Here is a 22,431-nt window from a genome sequence, read left to right as displayed (position 1 = left end):
ACGACATCTAGTTACTTCGGCCCACACATGGACTGAATTTCAAGTCTCCAGCCAAAAGACTCTTTTGACTAAAGACTTGGGGGACTACTGTTTATACCATACTTAGGGCCTCCGTATTTAGATCTCGTATAAATACTTGGAGGACTCAAATGTAATTATGTAATAAAGGAAGGGGCAAATATGTAATAAGTGAGGAACCTTTATTCTATAAAATGACCCCTCACCCTCACAATTAGAGAGAGCCTCCTCACTTCCAAAGGCCATTTCTTAGGCCATGGGAAGAGTTCTCTCACCCTCAGAAGCTCTCTCCCTCACTCCCCTCACCTCTCACAGAAATACAATATCAGTGTGGACGTAGCCCAAACCTTGGGGTGAACCACGATACATCTTGTGTTATTTACATTACTTGCAGATTTACGGTCGGATTTACGTTGTTCCAAGACCTCTGATTTTATGCTTCAATAGAAGCATCTCTTGATACATACTAAACCCATTGCATAGTTTTCTTATCTACCTTATGAAATCGGCTTCAGTAAAAGATGAAACCATTATATTCCATTTCTCCAAAAATATATTGCAGTCTTCCTTGGACTTATATTATTTTTTGAACTTGGCTAGCACATTCTTAATGATGTGTCATCTACATAATAAATGCTTACTTGTACCAAATATAAGTTCAATGGCCCTCATCAAAGCCATTTCTCTATTTGTCACAATAACATCAGGCATACAATACCATCCATGAGTCCTCGCAATATACTCAAGGCCCAAACGTAATTATCTTCTCATTCTGCAGAAAGATAAACAAAACCAACAGAAAATGTTATATCAGTTGACGTAACTCCAAAAATTTCTAACAATGGCATACAATACATATTGGTTTTGTACGTACAATCCATAATCAAACTACGTGGAAATGCATGTAACAATTCCAAACAAGTCCAAAATAGTATTAGTCTTTGGGCAACTCCTATGCCACTCAGTGTACTTATGCTCAGATAGCTTACTCATCAATTGTTGCATTTGGGACCTCCCACTTTCTCCAAAAGCCTCAAATGTTGACGTGCATTATAAATTGTCCTTAGTGTAGATACGTTTCGTTTATCTCTTCGTATTAGTGTAGTTAAAATCTCCTTTGGTTGCACCAAACTTTTAGACATATCAGTCAATAATGATTCAGACGATAATCTACTAGCAAATGAATGACCCTCCAAATGGCATGCTGCTATGTGATTATGCACTCCAATAACTACCGTCAATATCCAATCATCATCAGTTGCTAGCTTTTTACCTTTTAATTGAAACAAGCATCCACATTTCTTCGTTCCATAATTCCTTCTATCCTCATCCTTTATGTCTTTTTTGTGAATTCGACTTACATATTGTCCACTCCTTTCACAACCCAATATTAGTCTAGGGCTCCTGTTATCTTTTCCACCTTGATAGGATCGTAACGTCACAATAACAAAACCATTGACCTTCCCAATTTCTCGAGCCCATTGTATTAATTATTCTCTACTCTTGAATAACTACGTACCAAAATTGCACATTATGAATAAACATACAAGGGTACAAGTGAATCAATTGCGAAGTTAAGCAAATATTACTTTATTTATGGTAAATTCACTAGTACAGTCCACCATATGTGTAGATGCTGAATTATTACCAGATTCATCTACTAGGTGCAAACGAATTCCACCATACGTAAATAAATGGGCATTACATCAAGTTGAAAATAGTGCCAATTAACTCATTAAATAATAAACCCCATGTATGGCAAGAATGCTTTTCCGAGCATGATGTATATATCGACTAAACAAAAGACAACAGTCCGCACAACATAAAATGAAAAACTTCAGTCACTAGCACCAGATGAATGTATGTTGAACGTAAATTGAGACATGCCTCATACAATTTAATGAAGCTACTCCCAATTAACTTAGAAAATAATAAACCCCGATGATATGTGAATGGTGATTTAGAGCTTTTGATCCTTCTTCCTCCTCCTCCCCCTCCATGCCCTTCTTCTTCTCTCTCATCTCTCCTCTATGTTTCTCACTCTAAAATACCAAAAACAAAATCAACCATAAACCATAACCCCCAATGTTGTTGTTCCTACACATGCAATCTTATCTTATACCCTATCTCTTTCTTCTCGATCTCCCCAAAACCATGTTTCTGGAATCTTCACTTCCTCTTACCCAGCCATCTGATCCTCGTCAAAGCCCCAACAGCAAGAACAACCCCCTCAGAAAGACAACAAGGCATCGGCCCCGGCCCTCACGTTTTCCTTATCCATGAGCAACCGCCCTTCCCGCACCTGCAACCTACGCGCCGCCACTCAGATACAGCAACAGCAGCAGAGAAACGAATCATGGTCGTCGCTGCAATGCAACAGCGCCAGCAAGATTGTGACGCCGTTGGTGGAACCTCCCCCGCCCTTGCTATTGCCTCGCTGAACCTTCCGTTCTATGTGGGAATTGGCTTTTGTAAACAAATTTACCCTAACCTAATGAAAACAAATTCCAGTTTTCCAGGAATTCTCATAGGAAAACGTGAAACAAATTGCACCTAACCTAATGCAAATTCAAATAAAAAGTCACAGAGCTATACATGTCGACAAAACAAGATGACCCACATAAAATTATCTTTTACCTCTTCAACGGAGACATAATCATTCACTTCTTCCATAGAAACATCATCTTCTAAGTTCATTCTTTTTGTTTTCTCTGAATGAAAGGAGATGGGAATGATGTGTTAGGGTTTAAGGCAGACAAATTTTCTTAATATAGAGTGAGAGTTAACACTCCCAAACTTTTTTTTTCAAATGGACAAATTTGTAATTAAAAAATTCATAAAAAAGGTGGGTAGGAAGATAAGACATTGGGATGGGAATAACACCTCTCATATGGTAAACATCCATAGCCCACATTTAAAAGAATATCCCTCTAACTAACTCACACAATTACAATTATATCATTCTTAACAACCTTATCCTTCTAACTACCTTAACCTCTTATAAACACCTTGACACATTTGATCATGCCACATGTCACAGCCATATATCATTGGTCAATATGACTTAATAACACTACATGATGGTATACCATATTACCATTATACTCAAAAGTTTTCACTTATAATACTAACCAATAGATACACATATTGTAGTAGAACAATCTCACGTTACTACTACCATCCATGGTCTAAAATATCCATAATATCCTGATATTTTCATCGAAATTTCCGTGTTTTTGGACTATCGATATTTTTTTGGACTACCGATATTTCCGATATCATCGATATTTTAGACCTTGTTTGCAGTCACTCATGTATCTTACCATGCAATGTATAAAGTGTAAAATATTGTACTAATTCATTATATATAAATGATTATGGTGCGTTTAAACTTTTTTCATTAATTACTACATATTTTCTACACTTACAATATTTGTCAGCTCGCTACATAATCAACTTAAATCAGTTATATATATCATGCAATGCATTTCCTTCCAATTTTTTGTGATAAACTAATAGATAATTGACTAAATAAACATCCTGCAAAGTTTCAATAAAAATTTCCAAGTTTTTCTTACAATTTCCATGGTTTTTATTCAATTTTTATCGATATCGATAATATCCCGATATTTTCATCAAAATTTCAGTGTTTTTGGACTACCGATATTTCCGATATCATCGATATTTAATACCTTGCTACTATCACACTATCTGAGGAAAAAAAACATCTTTTTTGCAATTTATTATGTTGTTTGAGGACTCGTTTGAAAGTGCTTTTAAAGTGACTGAAACCGATTTTGGTGAAAATGCTTTTGAAACTAATCTTAGTAAAAAAACTAGTGAATCCTGAAAAAATACTTAAAGTGCTTCTAAAACCCAAAAACATTTATCTAAACCCTTATGCAATTCAGGGTAAGCTTTCATTTAAGCTATACAAAACATTTAAATTACAAATAGTGCCGATATCTTTAACCACTTTTTAAGACATGCCCCTAAAGTTAAAAGACGAATTACCTTCAATTTATCAATTGAGAATGAAAAATCAGTTTGCTTATGCATTGACCACACTGACTCCCATGATCAGTAAACACCATTGGAATTAGCATCACGCAGCTATTTGCGTGTCACACTAAAATTTCAACATCCCATCAACCGATGAGCTTCCATATAGCACATGAACTGTTTAACCTAAACACTGAAACTGAGATCGCAAAAGAATGTGGGCCTAGCAAAAAGATTGAAAGTGTACTATTTTGCTTGATTAGTTGGGCTTAAAGCCCATTAGGATAAGGCCCAAAAGGTTAATTACCTCATATAGGGCAATGTCACATACTATTCAAGAAGTTTCGCACGCAAACTCACCGACTAACATAATTTCTTTCTTTTTTGGGTATGACTTTGAGATATTTATTGAGAAGAGCTCATTGCTTACGTTTAAAACGTTTTATTATTATTATTATTATTATTATTATTATTATTATTATTATATAGAGCTCGTTTAGAAATGTTTTTAAATGACTCAAAACGTTTTTGTAAAAATGTTTTGAAACCAATCTTTAGTAAAAGTCAAAAGAATTCTGAAAAAGCATTTGAAATGCTTTTAGAATAAAAAATTAATTTCACTAAAAACGTTTTCCTTCATTTTATTAACACTTCCGAACAAAACGAACATTATCAAATTCTCCTGTTGAGACCATCTCCAAACCTGGGCTAAAAGCCAAATTACCCCCCCCCCCCAAATACTCTCCAACCTATGCTAAAATTTTAGGCTAAATGTCAAATGTTCTTTCTAGGCCAAATTCCCCCCAGCTTTCCTCCCGGGCTAAATGCCAAATGTTTATCGGAATTTAAATTTTTTTAGATTAAAATGTTCATAAAATTAATTTACAATAATCTACATATTTATTTTAAAAAAAATTGATTTAAGAAAAAAATTAGCCTAAGTTCATTCTTTAATAATTCTGGGCTAAAATTTTAGGGCAGAAGGGTTGGAGCAGAAAAGATGTTTCTGGGCTAAAAGCTAAATTTTCTGGGCTAAAAAATTTGACTTTTAGCCTAAGAGTTGGAGATGGTCTGAGTGAATGAGCTCAATGGGCCATCGGTATCAGACCAAAAAGTTGGCGATATTGGACAACGTTTCCAATTTGATAACGCTCAATTACACAAATCATCCGTGTTACCAAAAGCCTCTCAATCTCCCACAAACTCGTATTCCTCATTAAAGCAAAAGACTTTAATTTCAAATAACATCACATTATTTCATCATATAACCAAAATAAATAATAAGGACAATTTCGATTATAACATTTTTTCGACGAAACAATTCCGATTATAACATTTTTAGGATGAAATAAAACCACGGTAGAGAAAATGACAACTTTCTTCCTTATCGAAGACAAACACAATAAAGTTCATCAAATTTCAAACTATAAAATCACAACAGTAGTTTGTGTGCTACATATAGAACAAGGACAAGAAACCCACAACGAACATCACCAATCCACCAATGCAATCATCGATCGATCAAGGCACAATCTTGAAAGATTTCACCTTGTCAATCCAAGTAACAAACGAATTCCTCGAGTTTCGAAACCCGACGAACCCATGCTCCTTGCTCTTGTTCATGCTACAAATCATAGCCTCCCCACCCAGCATAGCATCCACAAACCACCACACCCCCACCTCCTCCAACCTCGTCGCCTGCAGCTCATTCTCCCTCACTATCTCCTCCCACACCCCCTCCTTCCCCTTCATCCGCTCCGACAAGCTCAGCCTCCCGTCTCCCTCGTCAATCCCATACTCCTCTATCCCGAACTGCTCCGCCAGCACCTTCCAGAAATGCTTCCACTTGAACACATCCCCGTTGTTTATATTAAACGCTTCGTTTTTCGCATGCGGGTCCACCGCCGCCCATATCTGCTGCTCCGCAATGAGATCAGCATCAGAAGCCACCGAGTAACAATTCCACGCCGCACTGCTTCCCGGAAACTTCAGCGGCAGCCCCTCGTGCTTGCATATCGCCGCGTAGACGCAGAGCGTGCCCACGATGTTCATCAAGCTGAAAGGGGAAAACCCGAAAATCGTCTCGGGTCGGTGCACCGACCAAGTCAGATCCTCTTTCTTCTCCACCTCAGCAAACAACAAGTCTTCCTGGGTGTAGTAGAAATTTGGGGCGTCCAATCGGGGCAAGTCCTCCGTAAACGGCGGATCGTGCGGCTGGATCTTACCGAAGGACTCGAACGGTCCGACGTAGTGTTTGGCGCCGGTCTGGAGGCAGATGTGGCTGAGCTTCGGCGCGTTCGGGATGACGGAGTCCAAAACGTTGCGCAGCATATTACCGTTAACCTCGCAGTTCTCTGCCTCGGTGGATCGGTTGGTCCAGGTGACGTAGAAGATGTGAGTGACGTCGGTTAACGGAGAGAGCTTGGCTTTGGCGTCGTCGGGATCGGAGAGGTCACACTGGATGTACTCGACGAGGTGGTCGGCGTTCCAGTTGGGGCGGGGACGGCGCGCGACGCCGTAGACCTTCCATGGGCCGCCGGGGGTGTCGGAGAGGGGGAGGATCTCGGCGAGGCTGTTGCCGACTATGCCGGTGACGCCGATCACGAGACCCACGCTCTGGGGGCCGCGCAGGTGTTCGTCTTCCTCGAATTTTTTCTGCAAAAATCGGAATTAAAAACGTTAATTAGGAAAAAAATTGGAAAAAAAAAATATTGGAAAGGATCGATGGCGGAGAAATTGTGATTGCCTTGGCAGCGCCAACAGCTCCGGCCCACCACCAGCTCATGTTCTCGGATTTGGAACTCTCTGAGAAATTACAAATTAATTTCCCAAAATTTTGATCGGATTTGTACCTTCGCGTCTTCGATTTTTCAACATTTCTGCGCCAACTACTCACATGGAGTAGCGGGGTGGAATTGTCTTTTTGCGCCGGATGATTGATTGTGCCACGTCATTAACCGTGACGTGGAGGCTTCATCTTCTTGTAGGGCCCACCTCCAAGTCCATGCCCAATAATCTAACAAATTCAGTTTAGGGTAAATTCAAATTTGCGCCCTGGAGTTCTAATGTATGTAACAATTGGTCCCTGAAGTTTTTGTTATTTTTTATTCTATTTTTATTTTATTTTTTATTTTATTTTTAATATTACCAACATTAACCCTTTCTTTTTCTTTCGTTTTTTTGGACAAAGAACATTAACCCTTCTATTTATGAAGCACAGAATGGGACTATTTTCGGTGTTTCAACACAAGCCATGACAAAACATGAAATGTTGAGAAGGGCAGTTATCAGTCAAATATTAGGTGAAATCTAACTGCCAGTCTTTTTGTTTGCAGCGGCAGCCACCTGCATGGGCCGTGACATTGTTGCCAACGTGGATCTTTGTCATATATTTGTCTGTTTATCTGCTTGTTGGAATTAAATAACACTACATGTGAATCATGATCCAAAATAATCTTACATAATCATGCAATCAATAGTAGTAATCTCTTCTTTTAATGTATTCATAACACATGACGTTACATCATATATTATTATATAAATTAAGGAAAATTTTTTTCTCAAGTGTCCCTTTAATTGTAAAAGGAAATATGATGTATGTGCCGGTGATCTGAGCACACTGAAAATCTTTCCTAAATTCCTAACCTTTTTGGTTTTTCCAAGAGTGAGAGTAAATAGTTAACATTAGGATAGATAAAGGTTTCAGAGATATTATTGTATGGTATCGAAATCATGTATGATAAATTTTTTAGTGCGGTGGTGACACTTTTACATGATGTTACTGATGCAAGTGATATAAAATGGATTAACGAATCTTGTATAGTATTGATAAGGATAATGCTAGGGAGACTAAATTTGTAGAATAAAAAATTTGTAAACTAAATGATATGTCACCAATGGAAAATGTGCACATTTATCAACGATTAAGTAATATTTCAATCATCAATTTCCATGTCATTTAGTTTTTAAAAAAAATCTACAAATTTAGTCTCCCTATCATATTACTCTACTAATAATAGATGATGCTAGTAGGACCAATATATCGTCCATAGTTCATGCTCATACTTCTTATTTTCGGAATGAGTTAGTAACTAAAGCATTTGTGTGTCAATGGTTGGTAGTACTATAGTTTAGTGATATTATTCTCTACGTGTAAATGAAAAGTAATAATATTCAACTCTCATAATTGATGAGTTTAGTATCACTAAATACCATGTGAGAAAGTGAAGAACAGAGTCCCTCGTCAGTGATGAACCAAATATTTCAAGAGCTTGTAAGAAATTAGCCATTTTTCACATTACCAATTAGTTTTACAATAAAACGCAACTTCCTTCGTTATATAAAAATATGGAAAATGTAATAATTTCAAGTTTCTTTTCTTGGTGGCGGGAAAAGCAATTACGTACGTTCTATTGAAAGGAATGCATGGGCTGGCCCAAGCCTGCAATGGGTACAGCCATTTCGTGAAGGGCTTTATTTGAGAGCCGACTGGCCCATTGTCCATGGGTATTCCCGTAAAGATCCAGTCTTCAGTTAGCTAGCTGGTTTGATAAACGAAGACAGGAGACTGGTTGAGCACACCGCATTGCAGTCGGACTCGGACCCAATCACCATTGTTGGAGCTTCATAGGTATTTCCCTTCTCCGTGATTTCTTATGAACTTCGTCCACTCAAATTCCCTTTTAATTTAAAATTTTTAACCTAAATTTATACTGAATATATAAATGCTGAAGCTTGATCGCTAGTTCCGGCCTGCAAACCGCCATAGCTGCAGCGATGGTTCTTACCAACTTCAATGGAACTGGCGTTGGATTCGGTAAGATTTCATAAAGCTTCTTTTGTTATAATCTATGTGGTGCGATGAGGCCGTGACCAATTCAGTTTGTTTTCTTCAGGATTTGGTGTTGGCTGCGGATTCGGCGTTGGATGGGGTTTCGGAGGTTGGTTCCTTCTCCCGCTTGAATTTTGATTGCATATTTTAATTCATTTACCTGAAAAATGTTTAATCTTTATAACAATTAGAATTGTTAATTAGAAGAATTAAAACAGCTTTTGGTGCTTAATTTCATAGCGTAATTCTCTATTAATTAGGCATTTCCACAAATTGTGCAATAAAATAAGTGTTTACAGCATATCATCTAGGTAGATATTGTGGATCCACAAGGCGAATGGTTTCGAAATGATTTCTGTGCGGTTTATGAGCAATGAAGAAAAGAACTTTCGAAGTGCAAAGTCTGTGAATTGTGAATCTGTTTTTTAGCACCGTTTCTTAGAATAAGGGTTGACAAATAAACACCAATTCTCAATGGTTGAGTTGTTGAGGAGGTGGTGTTGTTCTGATCACCTTGGCATCTTCGTAAATCTTGTGTTCGTATGGTCATTTGATGGTGTCTCTGTTCTATCTTTTAAGAAAAGGAAATTTGTAGCAATTCGTGAAAGGACTGTAAGCTGAGGATTTCATTTGGTTCATCCTCTACTTGGTTCTTCACTGTCAAAATGTAGTGGGGTAAACATTTGTTGATACTCTCTCAGAGGAGAAATAGGCTCTTTGAATACTAGAGATTTATTCAAGACGGATGTGATGTCAATGGAATCCGCTTTTCTTGGAGGGAGGGTAGTTTTAACTGAAAGGAATAGTAGGAATTGGTTCTTCCCCATGGGCCAATTTAGGAACCTCAGAAACATGTTAATATTTGGACCATCTGATGGCCAATTGAGATCCTTTTTCATCATGTTGGTGCACTAACGATTGGTTTGAACTTAAAGCATCTGTACCAGGAGGATTATTGGGAGGGTTTTGCTGTTCTGCACGTATATTTGACTGAAAACGAGATATCCTCCTCCACTCTTCTTTTCCACCAGTGCAAAAATCCCTTGATCCGTCTCCTCTCTAGCGTGGCCAAAATTTTGATACCTTGCGAGTCTGGTTATGCGTTTGGATCAATTAGTGATTACTTGATCATTAGTCAATGCAGAAGTGTTGGACTGGTTGTGTCTCTCGAGTCGAGATTGAGGCTGCATTTAAGCTTCATACAGATTATCATATGATGTGCTAAGTATTTGTTAGCCCCCAATTTCAGCATAGGACTATCAACTAGCATTAAGGAATTATCCTTATTTACTTAACACTGTTTGTTATTCGTACTGATGCACTGTGATACATCTTGTTTGCTGATTTACGACGTTTTTCTGCTACAGGCACACCTTTGAACTTCTTGGGCCTTGGTGTAGGTATAACCTTTTCCTTTTAATCAAACCGGAATCTCTTGTTTATATTTTTAGAATGTGTTGGATCTATGTCAAGCACATCACGATGCATCTGACATTAACCGGTGTATTGTTTCGTAGGCGGAGGCTGTGGGGTTGGACTAGGTCTCGGATGGGGCTTCGGCACTGCCTTTGGTAGCCAGTATCATTCATCTGGGGTCACATACCAGGGCATAGACTTCGGCAAGAAGGATCAAGATGGTGCTTTACAGAAAAGCAACCAGGACATTCGTGCCTCGCGATAGCTTCTCGTTACAGCATTTCCTCATCATTGCTGTGAACCGAATCCATAACCGCAGACCCAGCTTATGTCGCTATGCAAGTCAACTTAGGTGCCAATGCAGAGAAAATGGGAGATTTTTTATGCATGCAGTACTTCAATTGAGTTTGTAGAATATTGAGGATGGAAACGAAAATTTATTTCATATCGTAAGTAAACGTAAGAAAACTAAATTTTATATACTACAGAAACAGTCACGGTACATAACGCGAAGCCACACAGAAAAGGAAAGAAAATTTATATTACAAGATGCAGTAGCACATATCTTTCGGCTTACAACTTTCGCTGATATCGCTATAATACAGCAGAAGTTTTCCTCCTTCAAAGGTATCAAAATTGGAGGAGGAAAACATCAAAACAAAAGTGGAATCCTTTGAAGGTTCTCTTAGGCTGTGCTCATCGCTTGGCACTTCAACAATGTGTGAAAATAGTATTGCATTTTCCTACTTCTAGGTCCATCCATTGACGGTTTCTCCTTGTCCTGCCACGATCTACCAAAAACTGTGGGCACAAGGGCCACAGCTCAGATCGCACGCAACACAAAGACTGCAAAGAACGAAAATGCCAAACTCATGAATACAAAACTACCCTTCAACAAGAAATGATAGAAAAGGACACGCTCGGTTAGCATGACAAACATTTAAAAAAATATCATTAGCTGCATAAGCAACACATATAAGCTATTCGGACAACATTTGTGTCCAAATTGCATCTCAACATTGTGTCTGTGCAAAACAAAGATCTGGCAGGGTTCAGTGAAGCTTACCAATCAAGAAAAGGAGTACACCGATCCAAAGTGCTACGCGTGCAGGCCAACTATATTGCATATAGTACTGAGACCGTTGAAGTTGTCTCTGGATAGCTCCGTACCAGCCATACAACGGTTTATCGTAGCATTCATCGCAACTATCCAAACAACTCTTATTTTTTTCCAAGCAAGCATTGATGCCCTAAATGGAAAACAAGAATTTTAATCACTAGTAACAAAATGCCAAGAATGTAAGGTCTCGTAGTAAATTAAATCAAAGGAGTAAAGTGTACATACCCTAGTCAACTGACTAGGTGGCAACAATGCAGTATCAGCATCTTCATGACGGTCGACGGCCTTCCACTTCCTAAAACCATTCTTTGACCACTTCAACTTTGACGCGGTTTCCATGGAACTAAGAAACCCAGACATACTAGGAATCTTTCGTACAGGATGCTCAACCATCATAGCAGAAGAACTTGGTACGTATCCATCGTCGAAAACTGCAATCTTCCAGGCACCAATGTCAGCACTATCACTAGCTGTCCTCCTATGCTCATGTGACTTCTCCTCCCTAGTCTTCCGGGAGCCCAACTCGGTCGAACCACATGAGTTCTTTGAACAACCTGGCGCTGTATCTCCATCTATGACTCGTGGTTTTTCAACATCCTTGTCGTTACTTTTAACAAGAACTTTCTCTTCGGAAGCAGATGGTCCAGAAAGAAAAAATGCAAGTTCATTGCACTCCCCTTCATCCAAACGCACCCAAGGCTGAGAAGCCTTGCCCTCAGAAAGGGCAGCTTCCTTTAACGATTTTTCAATTTTGGAAACCTGCTCCTCGATTGCAACAATGAATGCACGGTGCCTCTCTCTTGCGTCTTCACATGAGCTTCTCGCATAACTCGACCTGACTGCTCGTGCAAACTCCTCTAACTGCATTGCCACACAAAAATTCAATCAACCAATCACAACACTGATACGGGGCATAACACCAATTCATATTGTTGGTCTGCCTAAACGGCAGCAGCCATAGCTGAAGAGCAAAAGAAAGAAAAGGACCTGCCATTTGGTAGTTCCAAGAGCTGTACGAAGATCCCTGCAAAGTTCCTCGGGATCCCACATACATGAAGCGTCCTTCCTGGCGTGGATCCATGTCCGATAAGTAGATTCCATCCTTCAGAACCACATAGAAAACAAAATTAACATACAATTTACAACAAAAACCAAATATCATCCTTAGCAGTCAATGCACTTTGCATTTGAAGAACAAGTGCAGACAAAAACCCCAATTCCGGTTTTCACATAAACACATCACGGATAAACACCGATTACTCAATGGGTTTATAAACAAATTGTATAGGAAAAAAATGGAACATTAAATCGTAAATCATGAATTTTAATTAAATGGGGCCAAATTTCGTTTCTGCTGAACGTCGCCTAAAGCTGAGATTTGATTCAAATGTGCTGGAAGCTATCAAATTAAAGATGCATTCAAAATTCAATAAAACGTCGAAAAGTTGCAAATTTATTGGAAAAAAACTACAAATTGATGAACATATTTGGAACTGGAGCGGTAGAAATAACAGAATGAGAAATGCTACCTGTCGGCGGATTCTTGAACTTCTTCGGCCGCCGGAAAAAATGGATCTTTCTCCCACCGATCAAAACTTGACGCCATTAATTAATCAGCCCAAATTTATGAATTAGCAACCAATCTTGGTTTATTCCAAAAAAAAATAAAGAACCTTAGCTCGCAAATTTATTTAATTCCGAAATTAATTTGAAGCAAATAGAAATTAGAAATAGACAAAGAGGGCAAAAGGGGAAATTGGGTGAGGAGAGATTTCGCTATTTCAGCGATGCAATTTGGATTTGCAGGTGACAGAAGATTTGGGTTGGGGAAGAGAGAGAGAGAGAGAGAGGCGTAAATAACTGGAGTTTCTAAAAAGGCCAGAACGATGTCGTCTGGTGAAGTTGAGAACTTGAGAGTTTGGAGAGGGGTCAAAATTGGTCGATTGGATGCTGATGGTGATGGAGATGGTGATGCGCCACCGCGTGGGTGATTGTGGTCCATTGACAACTTCCTTGGCTTTTATAATCGCTACTTCAATTGTTTAACAATTTTCTTGGCTATTTCCTTTTTATCTCAAACCGTTTTCCTCACCCATTTTTCTTAAGATACAACCGTGATTTTAGTCACTTGAATTGAGTTTATTATACTTATATAACAAGGAGTTGTTCATATTTGAGTACGCTGATTCTAATTTATGATTATTGATGAATTGTGAACTTCACACGCATCAGTGAACATGATTCTTCACAAGTACATAAGTTATTAGTCTTAGCGTTGTTTTTATGCTACTAGGCTGCAACGTATATAGGTGTAGCTCTTTTTCAAATTGAGGATCTCCGAATCTCTGTGTTTGGAGTAGTTGGACTCAGAAATTAAGGTGGTTCAAGAAAGATCTAGGCCGTATAAAAACTTCATTTTCTATGAGATAGATCAGTGAGATGAGCTAATGAGGAGAGGATTGTAATATTTAAATTGTCAGTTGGAATTTCAGTGTCCAACAACTCTGGACACAAAAGATCTAGAGATGATATCAATTCCACTTTTTCTTCTCTTAATGCATGTTATAGGCTATATATCGTTTTTCAAAATTAAAAATTAGCTTTGGGCATGGTCTTTCCTTGCCCACATTTAGTATGCATCTATTTTCACCCAACAATTATTATCCAGTATTACATTTTACTTAATTTTCCACCCACTATTTAAGGTCTCTTTACCCAACAAACTTCCAATTGTACCCCTCAATTTTACTCATAAAAAATAAGGAAAACTAATGAAAATGGCTTGAAAATTTTGAGTTTTAATGATAAAGACAAAATAAATGGTAAAATGAATAGTACCAGGATTGACTTTTTAGTGTAAAAATGTGGTTTTTCGTTAAAGTGAACAGTATCAGGTGTTTTTCGTTAAAGTCCCCTAAAAAATATGCACTAGGATTTTATAATGATTACAACCTTTAAGTGTTGATTTAACCAAAATTGGTTATTCTAATGATTACAAAGATAAAATGAGTCATACAAAAGTGATACGATGAGTTTATAAGAGTGTTTGATCACTTGCGCGATCAAGATTTATTTTTTTATATCAATTTCAAGCCAATATGTCCTTTAAAATAATTTGGAATGTTTAGGGGTAAAATTGGAAGTGTATATTTTGTTTGGTAATAAGAGCCCAATGCTGGGTGCAAATAGAAGAGCACACCTTTATAAACCTTGACCAGGGTTTTGACCAGCACTGTACACTGAGACAGACATGGAAGAAGGCGCGCAGCTATGTGAGGCGGCGAGGAACGGCGACACCGAGAAGCTGAAGGCTCTAATACTCGCCGGAGCTGACGTTACGTACTTCGACGGTGAAGGCCTCAATCCGCTGATGCACGCCGCCAAGCTGGGCCACGCCGACGCCGTCACAGCCCTTCTAGAAGCTGGCGCGCCCTGGAACGCCTTATCCCCCTCCAATCTCTCCGCCGGCGATTTCGCCATGGAAGCAGGCCACGAGGACGCCTACGACATCCTCCTCAATGCCGGTACGTAATTTAGCATAGAAATTAGAAAATGATTGTAATTTGGATTTTTTTCTTATGAATCAGAAATGCAAGTGTTTGATTGATGTGAGTTGAATATTAGGGATTCAAGCTGAATTGGTACTCGGAACGATTGCTCGGAGGGAGAAGAAGGACGGGGATAGCGATGGTGATTATTTGGAAGACAGAGTGAGCTTTAGTGAGGATAAGCTTATGGACTCGAATTGTAAGGCAGTGATGATGGCGTGGGAGCATCCGTTAATGGAGGCACACGCGAAAGCGGTTTGTTCCGGAGGTGGCCATATATTGAACATTGGATTTGGAATGGGGCTTGTGGATACAGCCATTCAGAAATACTCCCCTGCTTCACACACCATCGTTGAGGCTCACCCGGAGGTTTATCAGCGTATGATTCAAACCGGTTGGGCTCAGAAGGATAATGTGAACATAATATTCGGTCGATGGCAGGATGTGCTACCTCAGCTTAAATCATATGATGGTAGGTGAAATAGAAATGAGCTAATTCAATTGACGGTTTAAGCTTCAATTTATGTAAATTTATGAAATTTTGGGTTCGTTTGTGCAGGGATTTTCTTTGACACCTACGGAGAGTACTACGAAGACCTGAGAGAGTTCCACCAGCATCTTCCCGTGTTGTTGAAGCCCGGGGGAATCTACTCGTTCTTCAATGGCCTTTGCGGAGGTAATGCGTTCTTCCATGTTGTTTACTGTCATTTGGTCTCTCTAGAGCTTCAGAATTTGGGGTACTCTACACAGTTCATTCCATTGCCTGTCAAGGATTGTTTAGGAGACGAAGTTTGGGAAGGTGTCAAACAAAAGTATTGGCAGCTCGATACTTATTACCTCCCTGTTTGTCAGTCTGTAGATGATACGGAATGATAGTTGGACTTCGCTTTAGTTTATATTTTAGCTTTTTTTTCTTATTGTAACTTCAAGATATTTCATTGTGATTGATTTCATGATGATTGCATTGTAGACAGCTGTATGAATTTCTAGTTTTGTAGTGATATTTTAAATTTCTGAATGTCTCTTTTCAACTGCTAATTGAGTATAATTCTCAATGTGGGTTTCCAGAAAATAGAAAATCGATGTGTTGTGGGCGATAACTTGGACAAAAAACAAAACACAAAAAAAAAAAAAAAAAAAAAAAAAAACTCGGAAACTGCACAATGCAGTGAATTTATAAGCACCATGATCTGTAGGTAAATTAGGTTCAGGATTGTTGCTAAAATCAAAACCAGCTGATAGCAATGGGACTACTCACTAAGTGTTTCCCATCGGACCAGACCAGGCGAGCAAATATGTCTGTACCAGATGGCATGGCACTAGTTACAAAAGTCACAGTATAAGTCTTCTTCTCATATGCTTGACTGAAACTCAGTGATTTTGGTTCAACCAAGATCTTCACTGACGTTGTGAGTGTAGAGTCTATGGACACAGAGACATTGTATCTTGCTGGTGGACCAACATTGGTCAGAGTCCTCGTGTATTTTTGGGTACCTGCTCCGCTGTTGTCCGAATTTGCGTATAGGGCTACAGCAAAAGATGGATAATTAAGATCTCCAACGCTGTGATTCTTGCTTGAATCGCAGGGGAATTCTCTGTGAGTCAATTTCTTGATGTCTGTTGTTGTATAATGCAAGGCACAGAGGAAGCTTAGGTAGTCCTCGACTGCAAGATCGTAAACAAGGCCAGGGTCAATGGCTGCCACTGGATCTACATGCCCAGCACCGTAATCATATGGTGTTGCAGCATTTCCAGTAGCAATATCTTCGACTGCTTTTCCATTTTTGTATGTTGTATAGGATGTGGTCATGAGAGCAGACTTAATGGCTGCAGGGCTCCATTTTGGGTTAGCAGCCTTGAGAATGGCGGCCAACCCGCTCACATGTGGGCACGACATGGATGTACCTGAGAGGATGTTGAAGCTCACTCGCATGGTGTCGTCATCTAGTCTTGTTGGTCCAACTGCACCAGTCCACCCAGCTAGGATGTTCACTCCTGGTGCTATCAGGTCTGGTTTGAGTACACTCGGAGAGACTGGATTTGGTCCTCTAGAGCTGAATGCTGCCACCACCGGTGAGGGTTCCACGCCTAACTGTGTCTTCCCGAAAGCAAAGTGCGCTTTCGGATCTGCCTGGGAGGCAATATATCTTTTTATTGCCTTACCAGCTTTATGGCCAACCATTATTGTAGCCAGTAGATGCACGTCGGCAATTAGTTCTTCCCCGTTAATTTCAGCGTCCGCCAAAATCATCCCTACACCACCAGCCTTTTTTACCACTGCACTCTTTTCAACCTCGGGGTTTTCCCCTTGATCACATACCACAATTTTCCCAGCAACTTTTGCAGGAACTAAACTGTCAGGAATGCATAGATTGCTTCCATTGCTTCCATACACAAGTGGAAGTAATCCACTAGGTAAGGATGTTCCGCCGTAGACTGATATACCTCTGTATTTTCTTCGATTTCCAAGGCTAACATATGCAGGGAAATCCCGGTCTAATGTTCCAGCACCGACAGTGGTTATCCAAGGAGCATTATTGCTCGAGCTGACCTTAAATGGCCCCTGATTTCCGGCTGCACATGACACGAAGATTCCCTTCGCCACGACAGAGAAAGCTCCAATGGCAATACTGTCTGTGTAATAATCTTTGTACCCTTTTCTCCCAATAGACAAAGATAGAATGTCGACGCCATCTTCAACAGCCTTGTCCATTGCGGCCAATATATCGGAGCTGAAGCACCCACCAAGCCAGCAAACCTTGTATGTGGCTACTCAAGCTTGCGTAGCCATTCCCTTTGCTGTCCCTGAAGCATAGCCGAAGAGGCTAGCTCCTGGAACAGGGAACCCAGCAGCCGTGGTCGAGGTGTGAGTTCCATGGCCATCATCATCTCTTGGTGATCTTGATTCTTTGGTTTCATTCATGGGATGTCCAAGTCCTGCTTCATACCCCCTTGAGAAAAACCTCGCACCAATGAGTTTTCGGTTGCAGCTTGAGGAGTTGAAGTTCTTTCCCTCCTCGCACTTTCCTTTCCAGCTTCTCGGCACAGGGCCGAGACTTTTGTCATCGTAGCTTTTGCTCTCAGGCCACACACCTGAATCTACGACTCCAATAACCACATCACTCACTTTAACCGATCCAGGGAAGACAGCTGCATGTTTTCCTGATATTCCAAGGAACTCAGGCGTCCGAGTTGTTTGAAGTTCATATCTCAATTCAGGCAGGACAGAAACAGTTCCTGGTTGTTTCTCAAGCAGCACAGCTTCCGCAAGAGTCAGCCTCGCGGAAAAGCCGTGGATTACGTTTGTGTATGTGTAAAGCATGTCTGCCGAATCCGACACCAGCTTCAAAGACGAGCCATACCATCGGAAATGGTCATCTTCAAAACTTGCTGGCATATTGGACTTGTCCATGTGAATGATGTACGTCTTCTTCATTTGCTGCTCTTTCTCGTCTTCTGCAATTGCGGAGATGTTAGAGAGCAGCAGAAGCGCAAGTGCCACGGGAAGTATGAAAACCGACATTCTCGTCTTCTCAATCTTTGCAAGTCTGAGAACATCGAGTTTCTGGCAAATATGGGAGTTTCTCTCCGGTTGCTCTCTTTGTACTCTGTTCTGCACATGAGAGTGCCAGACATTCCCTCTTAGAAACCCACATCACATGGCACTTGACTAAAAAACAGGAAAAAGAAACTTACATCACATGGCACTTAAAATAGTACTAGTATTATTTTCCTTTTGGAATTAAAATCCGCACATGATTTTTCTTTTTCTACACATCTTGTTAATTTATGTCCATTGAGTCAAGCGTCCGCGTAGGCGGAAAAAGTCGGGATTCCATTCACATTTGCAGATTTGTTTCATTGATTGGACTTCATGAATGGATTTGGATAAGCGGTCCAATTTAAGCATCAAAGGATAAAGGAAGAAGTGAATCGTGCTAAATTAACCATCTTCTGGTCAGGGGTACGAAGGAGGTGCCTGTGGGCGTTTATCACATCGGAAACAACTGTATTCGTACAGGTTTCGAATGTAAGACCCTTAATCATAATCACCAAGACCAAAACATGAACTACAACTTAGAGAGAAATATTCAATTTATGTATCTGAGAAACACAGCAAGAAGAACATACCTGCACTTGTAGCAGAACCCGAAGCCATAGCAGCAAACTTTCAGTGCACCTTCTCTTCTCTCGCAGGTTATCAAGAGCTCGACTTATAAATAGGATTAAGTCCAGAATATGAGCGTTACCCTGTGAGAAGAGAGGCCACTATATATATACATATAATCTTTACCATAACTGATTAGGATTCCCTATCAAAATCCATGTAGGAAACAAATTCTTGTCTCCTTGTTCTGATCTTCATGCTGTACAGAATCCCTCTTCATAAGGGATTAGCATTCCTTTTATTAACAAGACTTTTCTATCCAATTGAACACATATATCCGGTCCTAAAACTCCTCTATCTCATACTCACATTCTTACATTCTCCCACTTGAGTATGAGAACAGTTTTAAGTACTCAGCCAAGTCAATTATGTGCAGATAGAAGTGATCACTAATCTTGTTAATAAAATTTCAATCACAACCAGCTATCATACATCTCAAAATGCAGAACGCTTGTAACTGTATTACCACAATAAAGCAAACAGGTTTTCAAGAGTTACAGACATTCAATTTGTATGCTCAACGTTATGAACTTGATCAATATCAGCAATAAGCAAAATAATCTGCTCCCACTATTTCAAATCATTGTCAGCAAGATGTGAAACAAATCTTTGCTTCAAAACAATGCATGAATCAATCAACTCATCACTAAATGCTTTAAACGGACAAACCATTATAAAAGCAACAAATGAATTATATCAAACTTTATTTTGTTCGAAACAATAGATCATCATAACTGATCTCAATTCGATAAAATAAACAAAACAAACTAACAAACCTAATACTATCCAGCCATAAGATTTTAAATGTGAAATTTGAAACCTGTCTATATCACCACACCAGCGCTCTGAACTTCACAGCAGCGAATAAACAGTCATAATAAGACTAACGAATTACTCCCACTGATCAAAGGATTCAAGTATTCCCATCCGAGAGACATGCGTTTTAAATGCTCCAATCGGCAATGCTTTAGTCAAAGGATCCGCAATCATTTCATTTGTGCTTAAGTGCTCCACCTGAATTGCTCCTTCTCTAACCTTTTCTCGGACCTTGAGGAATTTTACATCCATCAGTCTTGAAGCTGAAGTCCTCTTATTGTTCTTGCTAAAAAATACTGCAGAATTGTTATCACAATACATCATGACAGGCCTTTGCACAGAATTTACAACATTCAAATTTGTCACAAAGTTTTTCAACCATACAGCTTGTTTCATTCCTTCAAAACAAGCTATAAATTCTGCCTCCATTGTCGATGTTGCGATGATAGTCTGTTTTGCACTTTTCCAGGAGACTGCACCACCACTTAGCATAAAGATATAACCTCCAGTAGATTTCCTATCATCTACATCACCGGCTAAATCAGAATCAGTGTATCCAACTAACTCCAATAGCTCATTCCTGCCATAAACCAACATATAGTTCTTGGTTCTTTGCAAGTATCTCAAAACTTTCTTTGCTGCTACCCAATGTGTCTCTCCTGGATTTGCTTGAAACCTGCCCAACATTCCAACTATAAAAGCAATGTCCGGTCTTGTGCAAATAGTGGTATACATCAAACTTCCCACTAATGAAGCATAAGGCTTATTCTTCATTTTATCTATCTCCATAGGCGTCTTAGGACATTGAGCCTTTGAGAATCTGTCTCCCTTGTTTACTGGCACTTCACCATTACTGCAGCTTGACATATTGAACCTCATGAGTACCCTTTCTATGTATCCCTTTTGTGATAAACCGAGTAAATTTCTTGATCTATCTCGAACAATTTCAATACCAAGTACATAGTGTGCTTCACCAAGGTCCTTCATTTCAAAATTCTTACTGAGCATGGTCTTAGTGTCTTTGAGCAGCTTCATGTTAGAACTGGCAAGGAGAATGTCATCAACATATAACACTAAAAATATAAAACTAGTGCCTGAAAACTTAACATAGATGCAATCATCTAATTTGTTTTCCACAAAACCTTGTCCTGTAACTACTTGATCAAACTTTAAGAACCATTGTCTTGATGCCTGTTTAAGCCCGTAGATTGACTTGTTAAGTTTACATACCATGTCTTCTTTCCCCTTTTCAACAAATCCAGGAGGCTGCTTCATGTAAATGTCTTCGGCCAGTTCACCATTAAGAAAGGCAGTTTTGACATCCATTTGATGCAGTTCCAGATTGTAATGAGCCACAAGTGCCATGATAACCCTCATAGAATCCTTGGAAGAGACCGGAGAAAAGGTGTCATTGTAATCCACCCCTTCCCTCTGAGTGAATCCTTTGGCAACTAACCTTGCCTTGTACCGTTCAATATTGCCGTGAGCATCTCTTTTGGTTTTATAAACCCATTTACACCCAATAGCCTTGAATTGAGGATTGGAATCCACTAATGTCCATACTGAGTTTTTTGACATCGACTCCAATTCCTCCTTCATTGCACTGTGCCACAATGATTGTTGAGGACTATTCATGGCCTGAGAATAAGTGAGAGGGTCATCTATATCACCAAAATCAAACTCATGCTCCTGCAAATAAACATAGTCATTTGACATTGTGGTTTTTCTGATTCTTGAAGATTGTCTCAATGGTAATGACGGATCATGGAGAACTTCAGTGCTCGGATTCATTGGTGCATCATCAGTTGGAGTTGGATCCCCTTGTTGCTGTGGTTGGGACCCAAGATCAATTTCCATTCTGTCAATATCTTCTGGACAGTCTAATTGTGCTTCCTCCAATGCAATCATGGAAGCAGGAGTGATCAACATTTCTTTGTAAGAATTACTGCAAAAGGACTTCTCATTTTGATCAATCTCTTCAAAAATGAACCTGCCCTGTGATAAGTCTGCAATATCTTGATCTTCAAAGAACCTAGCATTGTGAGTTTCATGAATCCTGGTGTGAGCTTGAGGACAATAAAACTTGAAACCCTTAGATTTCTCTGAGTAGCCAATGAAATAGCATGATTCTGTCCTTGAGTCCAATTTCTTCTCATTTGGATTGTAAATTCTAGCCTCAGCTTTACATCCCCAAACATGGAAATGACTAAAACTGGGCTTCCTGCCATTCCAGATTTCAAAAGGTGTTGATGAAACAGCTTTGCTCGGAACTCTGTTCAGTATATAAGTTGCTGTCTTCAATGCTTCACCCCATAGGAATCCTGGTAACTTTGATCTTGTCATCATGCTTCTTACCATTCCAATCAGAGTTCGATTCATCCTTTCTGAAACTCCGTTTTGCTGTGGTGTTCCTGGTGTAGTGTATTGCGCAACAATGCCTTGTTGTTCAAGATAGAGCGCAAACGGACCCTTGTGTTGTCCAGCCTCACTGTACCTGCCAAAGTACTCTCCT

General features: G+C 39.6%; 6 protein-coding genes across 6 annotated transcripts; 2 read left to right on the top strand and 4 right to left on the bottom strand.

Annotated features, from left to right (window-relative positions):
• Window positions 1-5,294: 5,294 nt before the first annotated feature.
• LOC126631982 (3-oxo-Delta(4,5)-steroid 5-beta-reductase-like) lies at window positions 5,295-6,918 on the bottom strand. Its single transcript, XM_050302194.1, has 2 exons — window positions 6,767-6,918; window positions 5,295-6,675 (listed from the first exon to the last, which is right to left on the bottom strand). Exons 1-2 carry the CDS (start codon window positions 6,803-6,805, stop codon window positions 5,542-5,544), a joined length of 1,173 nt encoding a protein of 390 aa, XP_050158151.1. The 5' UTR covers window positions 6,806-6,918; the 3' UTR covers window positions 5,295-5,541.
• A 1,605-nt stretch (window positions 6,919-8,523) lies between these two features.
• Window positions 8,524-10,712, top strand: LOC126631994 (protein TRIGALACTOSYLDIACYLGLYCEROL 5, chloroplastic). The gene is made up of 5 exons (XM_050302207.1): window positions 8,524-8,650; window positions 8,754-8,836; window positions 8,916-8,960; window positions 10,219-10,251; window positions 10,369-10,712. The coding sequence occupies exons 2-5, from the start codon at window positions 8,797-8,799 to the stop codon at window positions 10,530-10,532; spliced, it is 282 nt and encodes a 93-aa protein (XP_050158164.1). The 5' UTR covers window positions 8,524-8,650; window positions 8,754-8,796; the 3' UTR covers window positions 10,533-10,712.
• A 9-nt stretch (window positions 10,713-10,721) lies between these two features.
• On the bottom strand, window positions 10,722-13,373 carry LOC126631985 (uncharacterized). Its single transcript, XM_050302199.1, has 5 exons — window positions 12,917-13,373; window positions 12,375-12,489; window positions 11,613-12,248; window positions 11,334-11,517; window positions 10,722-11,113 (listed from the first exon to the last, which is right to left on the bottom strand). The coding sequence occupies exons 1-5, from the start codon at window positions 12,991-12,993 to the stop codon at window positions 11,091-11,093; spliced, it is 1,035 nt and encodes a 344-aa protein (XP_050158156.1). The 5' UTR covers window positions 12,994-13,373; the 3' UTR covers window positions 10,722-11,090.
• A 1,194-nt stretch (window positions 13,374-14,567) lies between these two features.
• On the top strand, window positions 14,568-15,953 carry LOC126631986 (protein arginine N-methyltransferase 2). Its single transcript, XM_050302200.1, has 3 exons — window positions 14,568-14,911; window positions 15,012-15,407; window positions 15,495-15,953. The coding sequence occupies exons 1-3, from the start codon at window positions 14,638-14,640 to the stop codon at window positions 15,806-15,808; spliced, it is 984 nt and encodes a 327-aa protein (XP_050158157.1). The 5' UTR covers window positions 14,568-14,637; the 3' UTR covers window positions 15,809-15,953.
• A 131-nt stretch (window positions 15,954-16,084) lies between these two features.
• LOC126631997 (subtilisin-like protease SBT1.7) lies at window positions 16,085-18,458 on the bottom strand. Its single transcript, XM_050302210.1, has one exon. The coding sequence runs from the start codon at window positions 18,456-18,458 to the stop codon at window positions 17,709-17,711; it is 750 nt and encodes a 249-aa protein (XP_050158167.1). The 3' UTR covers window positions 16,085-17,708.
• LOC126631298 (subtilisin-like protease SBT1.7) lies at window positions 16,161-17,648 on the bottom strand. Its single transcript, XM_050301473.1, has one exon. It carries the CDS (start codon window positions 17,646-17,648, stop codon window positions 16,161-16,163), a length of 1,488 nt encoding a protein of 495 aa, XP_050157430.1.
• Window positions 18,459-22,431: the final 3,973 nt, after the last annotated feature.

This window comes from Malus sylvestris, chromosome 8, assembly GCF_916048215.2.
Source record: "Malus sylvestris chromosome 8, drMalSylv7.2, whole genome shotgun sequence".
Classification (NCBI taxonomy): Eukaryota; Viridiplantae; Streptophyta; class Magnoliopsida; order Rosales; family Rosaceae; genus Malus; species Malus sylvestris.
Note: the sequence above shows the minus strand (reverse complement) of the source record. Positions and strands in the feature narration are given on the sequence as shown.

What these genes read in the sequence shown, in the direction of transcription:
- LOC126631982 (XM_050302194.1), bottom strand. Translation starts at nt 6,805, where the DNA reads ATGAGCTGGTGGTGGGCCGGAGCTGTTGGCGCTGCCAAG. An exon ending in GAGCTGTTGGCGCTGCCAAG is followed by an intron (nt 6,676 to 6,766) that starts GCAATCACAATT and finishes CGATTTTTGCAG; the next exon opens with AAAAAATTCGAGGAAGACGA.
- LOC126631994 (XM_050302207.1), top strand. Translation starts at nt 8,797, where the DNA reads ATGGTTCTTACCAACTTCAATGGAACTGGCGTTGGATTCG. An exon ending in TGGAACTGGCGTTGGATTCG is followed by an intron (nt 8,837 to 8,915) that starts GTAAGATTTCAT and finishes TGTTTTCTTCAG; the next exon opens with GATTTGGTGTTGGCTGCGGA. An exon ending in CGTTGGATGGGGTTTCGGAG is followed by an intron (nt 8,961 to 10,218) that starts GTTGGTTCCTTC and finishes TTTCTGCTACAG; the next exon opens with GCACACCTTTGAACTTCTTG.
- LOC126631985 (XM_050302199.1), bottom strand. Translation starts at nt 12,993, where the DNA reads ATGGCGTCAAGTTTTGATCGGTGGGAGAAAGATCCATTTTTTCCGGCG. An exon ending in CACCTAGTCAGTTGACTAGG is followed by an intron (nt 11,518 to 11,612) that starts GTATGTACACTT and finishes TTTTCCATTTAG; the next exon opens with GGCATCAATGCTTGCTTGGA. An exon ending in TGTACTCCTTTTCTTGATTG is followed by an intron (nt 11,114 to 11,333) that starts GTAAGCTTCACT and finishes CGTTCTTTGCAG; the next exon opens with TCTTTGTGTTGCGTGCGATC.
- LOC126631986 (XM_050302200.1), top strand. Translation starts at nt 14,638, where the DNA reads ATGGAAGAAGGCGCGCAGCTATGTGAGGCGGCGAGGAACGGCGACACC. An exon ending in CGACATCCTCCTCAATGCCG is followed by an intron (nt 14,912 to 15,011) that starts GTACGTAATTTA and finishes GTTGAATATTAG; the next exon opens with GGATTCAAGCTGAATTGGTA. An exon ending in TCAGCTTAAATCATATGATG is followed by an intron (nt 15,408 to 15,494) that starts GTAGGTGAAATA and finishes TCGTTTGTGCAG; the next exon opens with GGATTTTCTTTGACACCTAC.
- LOC126631298 (XM_050301473.1), bottom strand. Translation starts at nt 17,648, where the DNA reads ATGGACAAGGCTGTTGAAGATGGCGTCGACATTCTATCTTTGTCTATT.
- LOC126631997 (XM_050302210.1), bottom strand. Translation starts at nt 18,458, where the DNA reads ATGTCGGTTTTCATACTTCCCGTGGCACTTGCGCTTCTGCTGCTCTCT.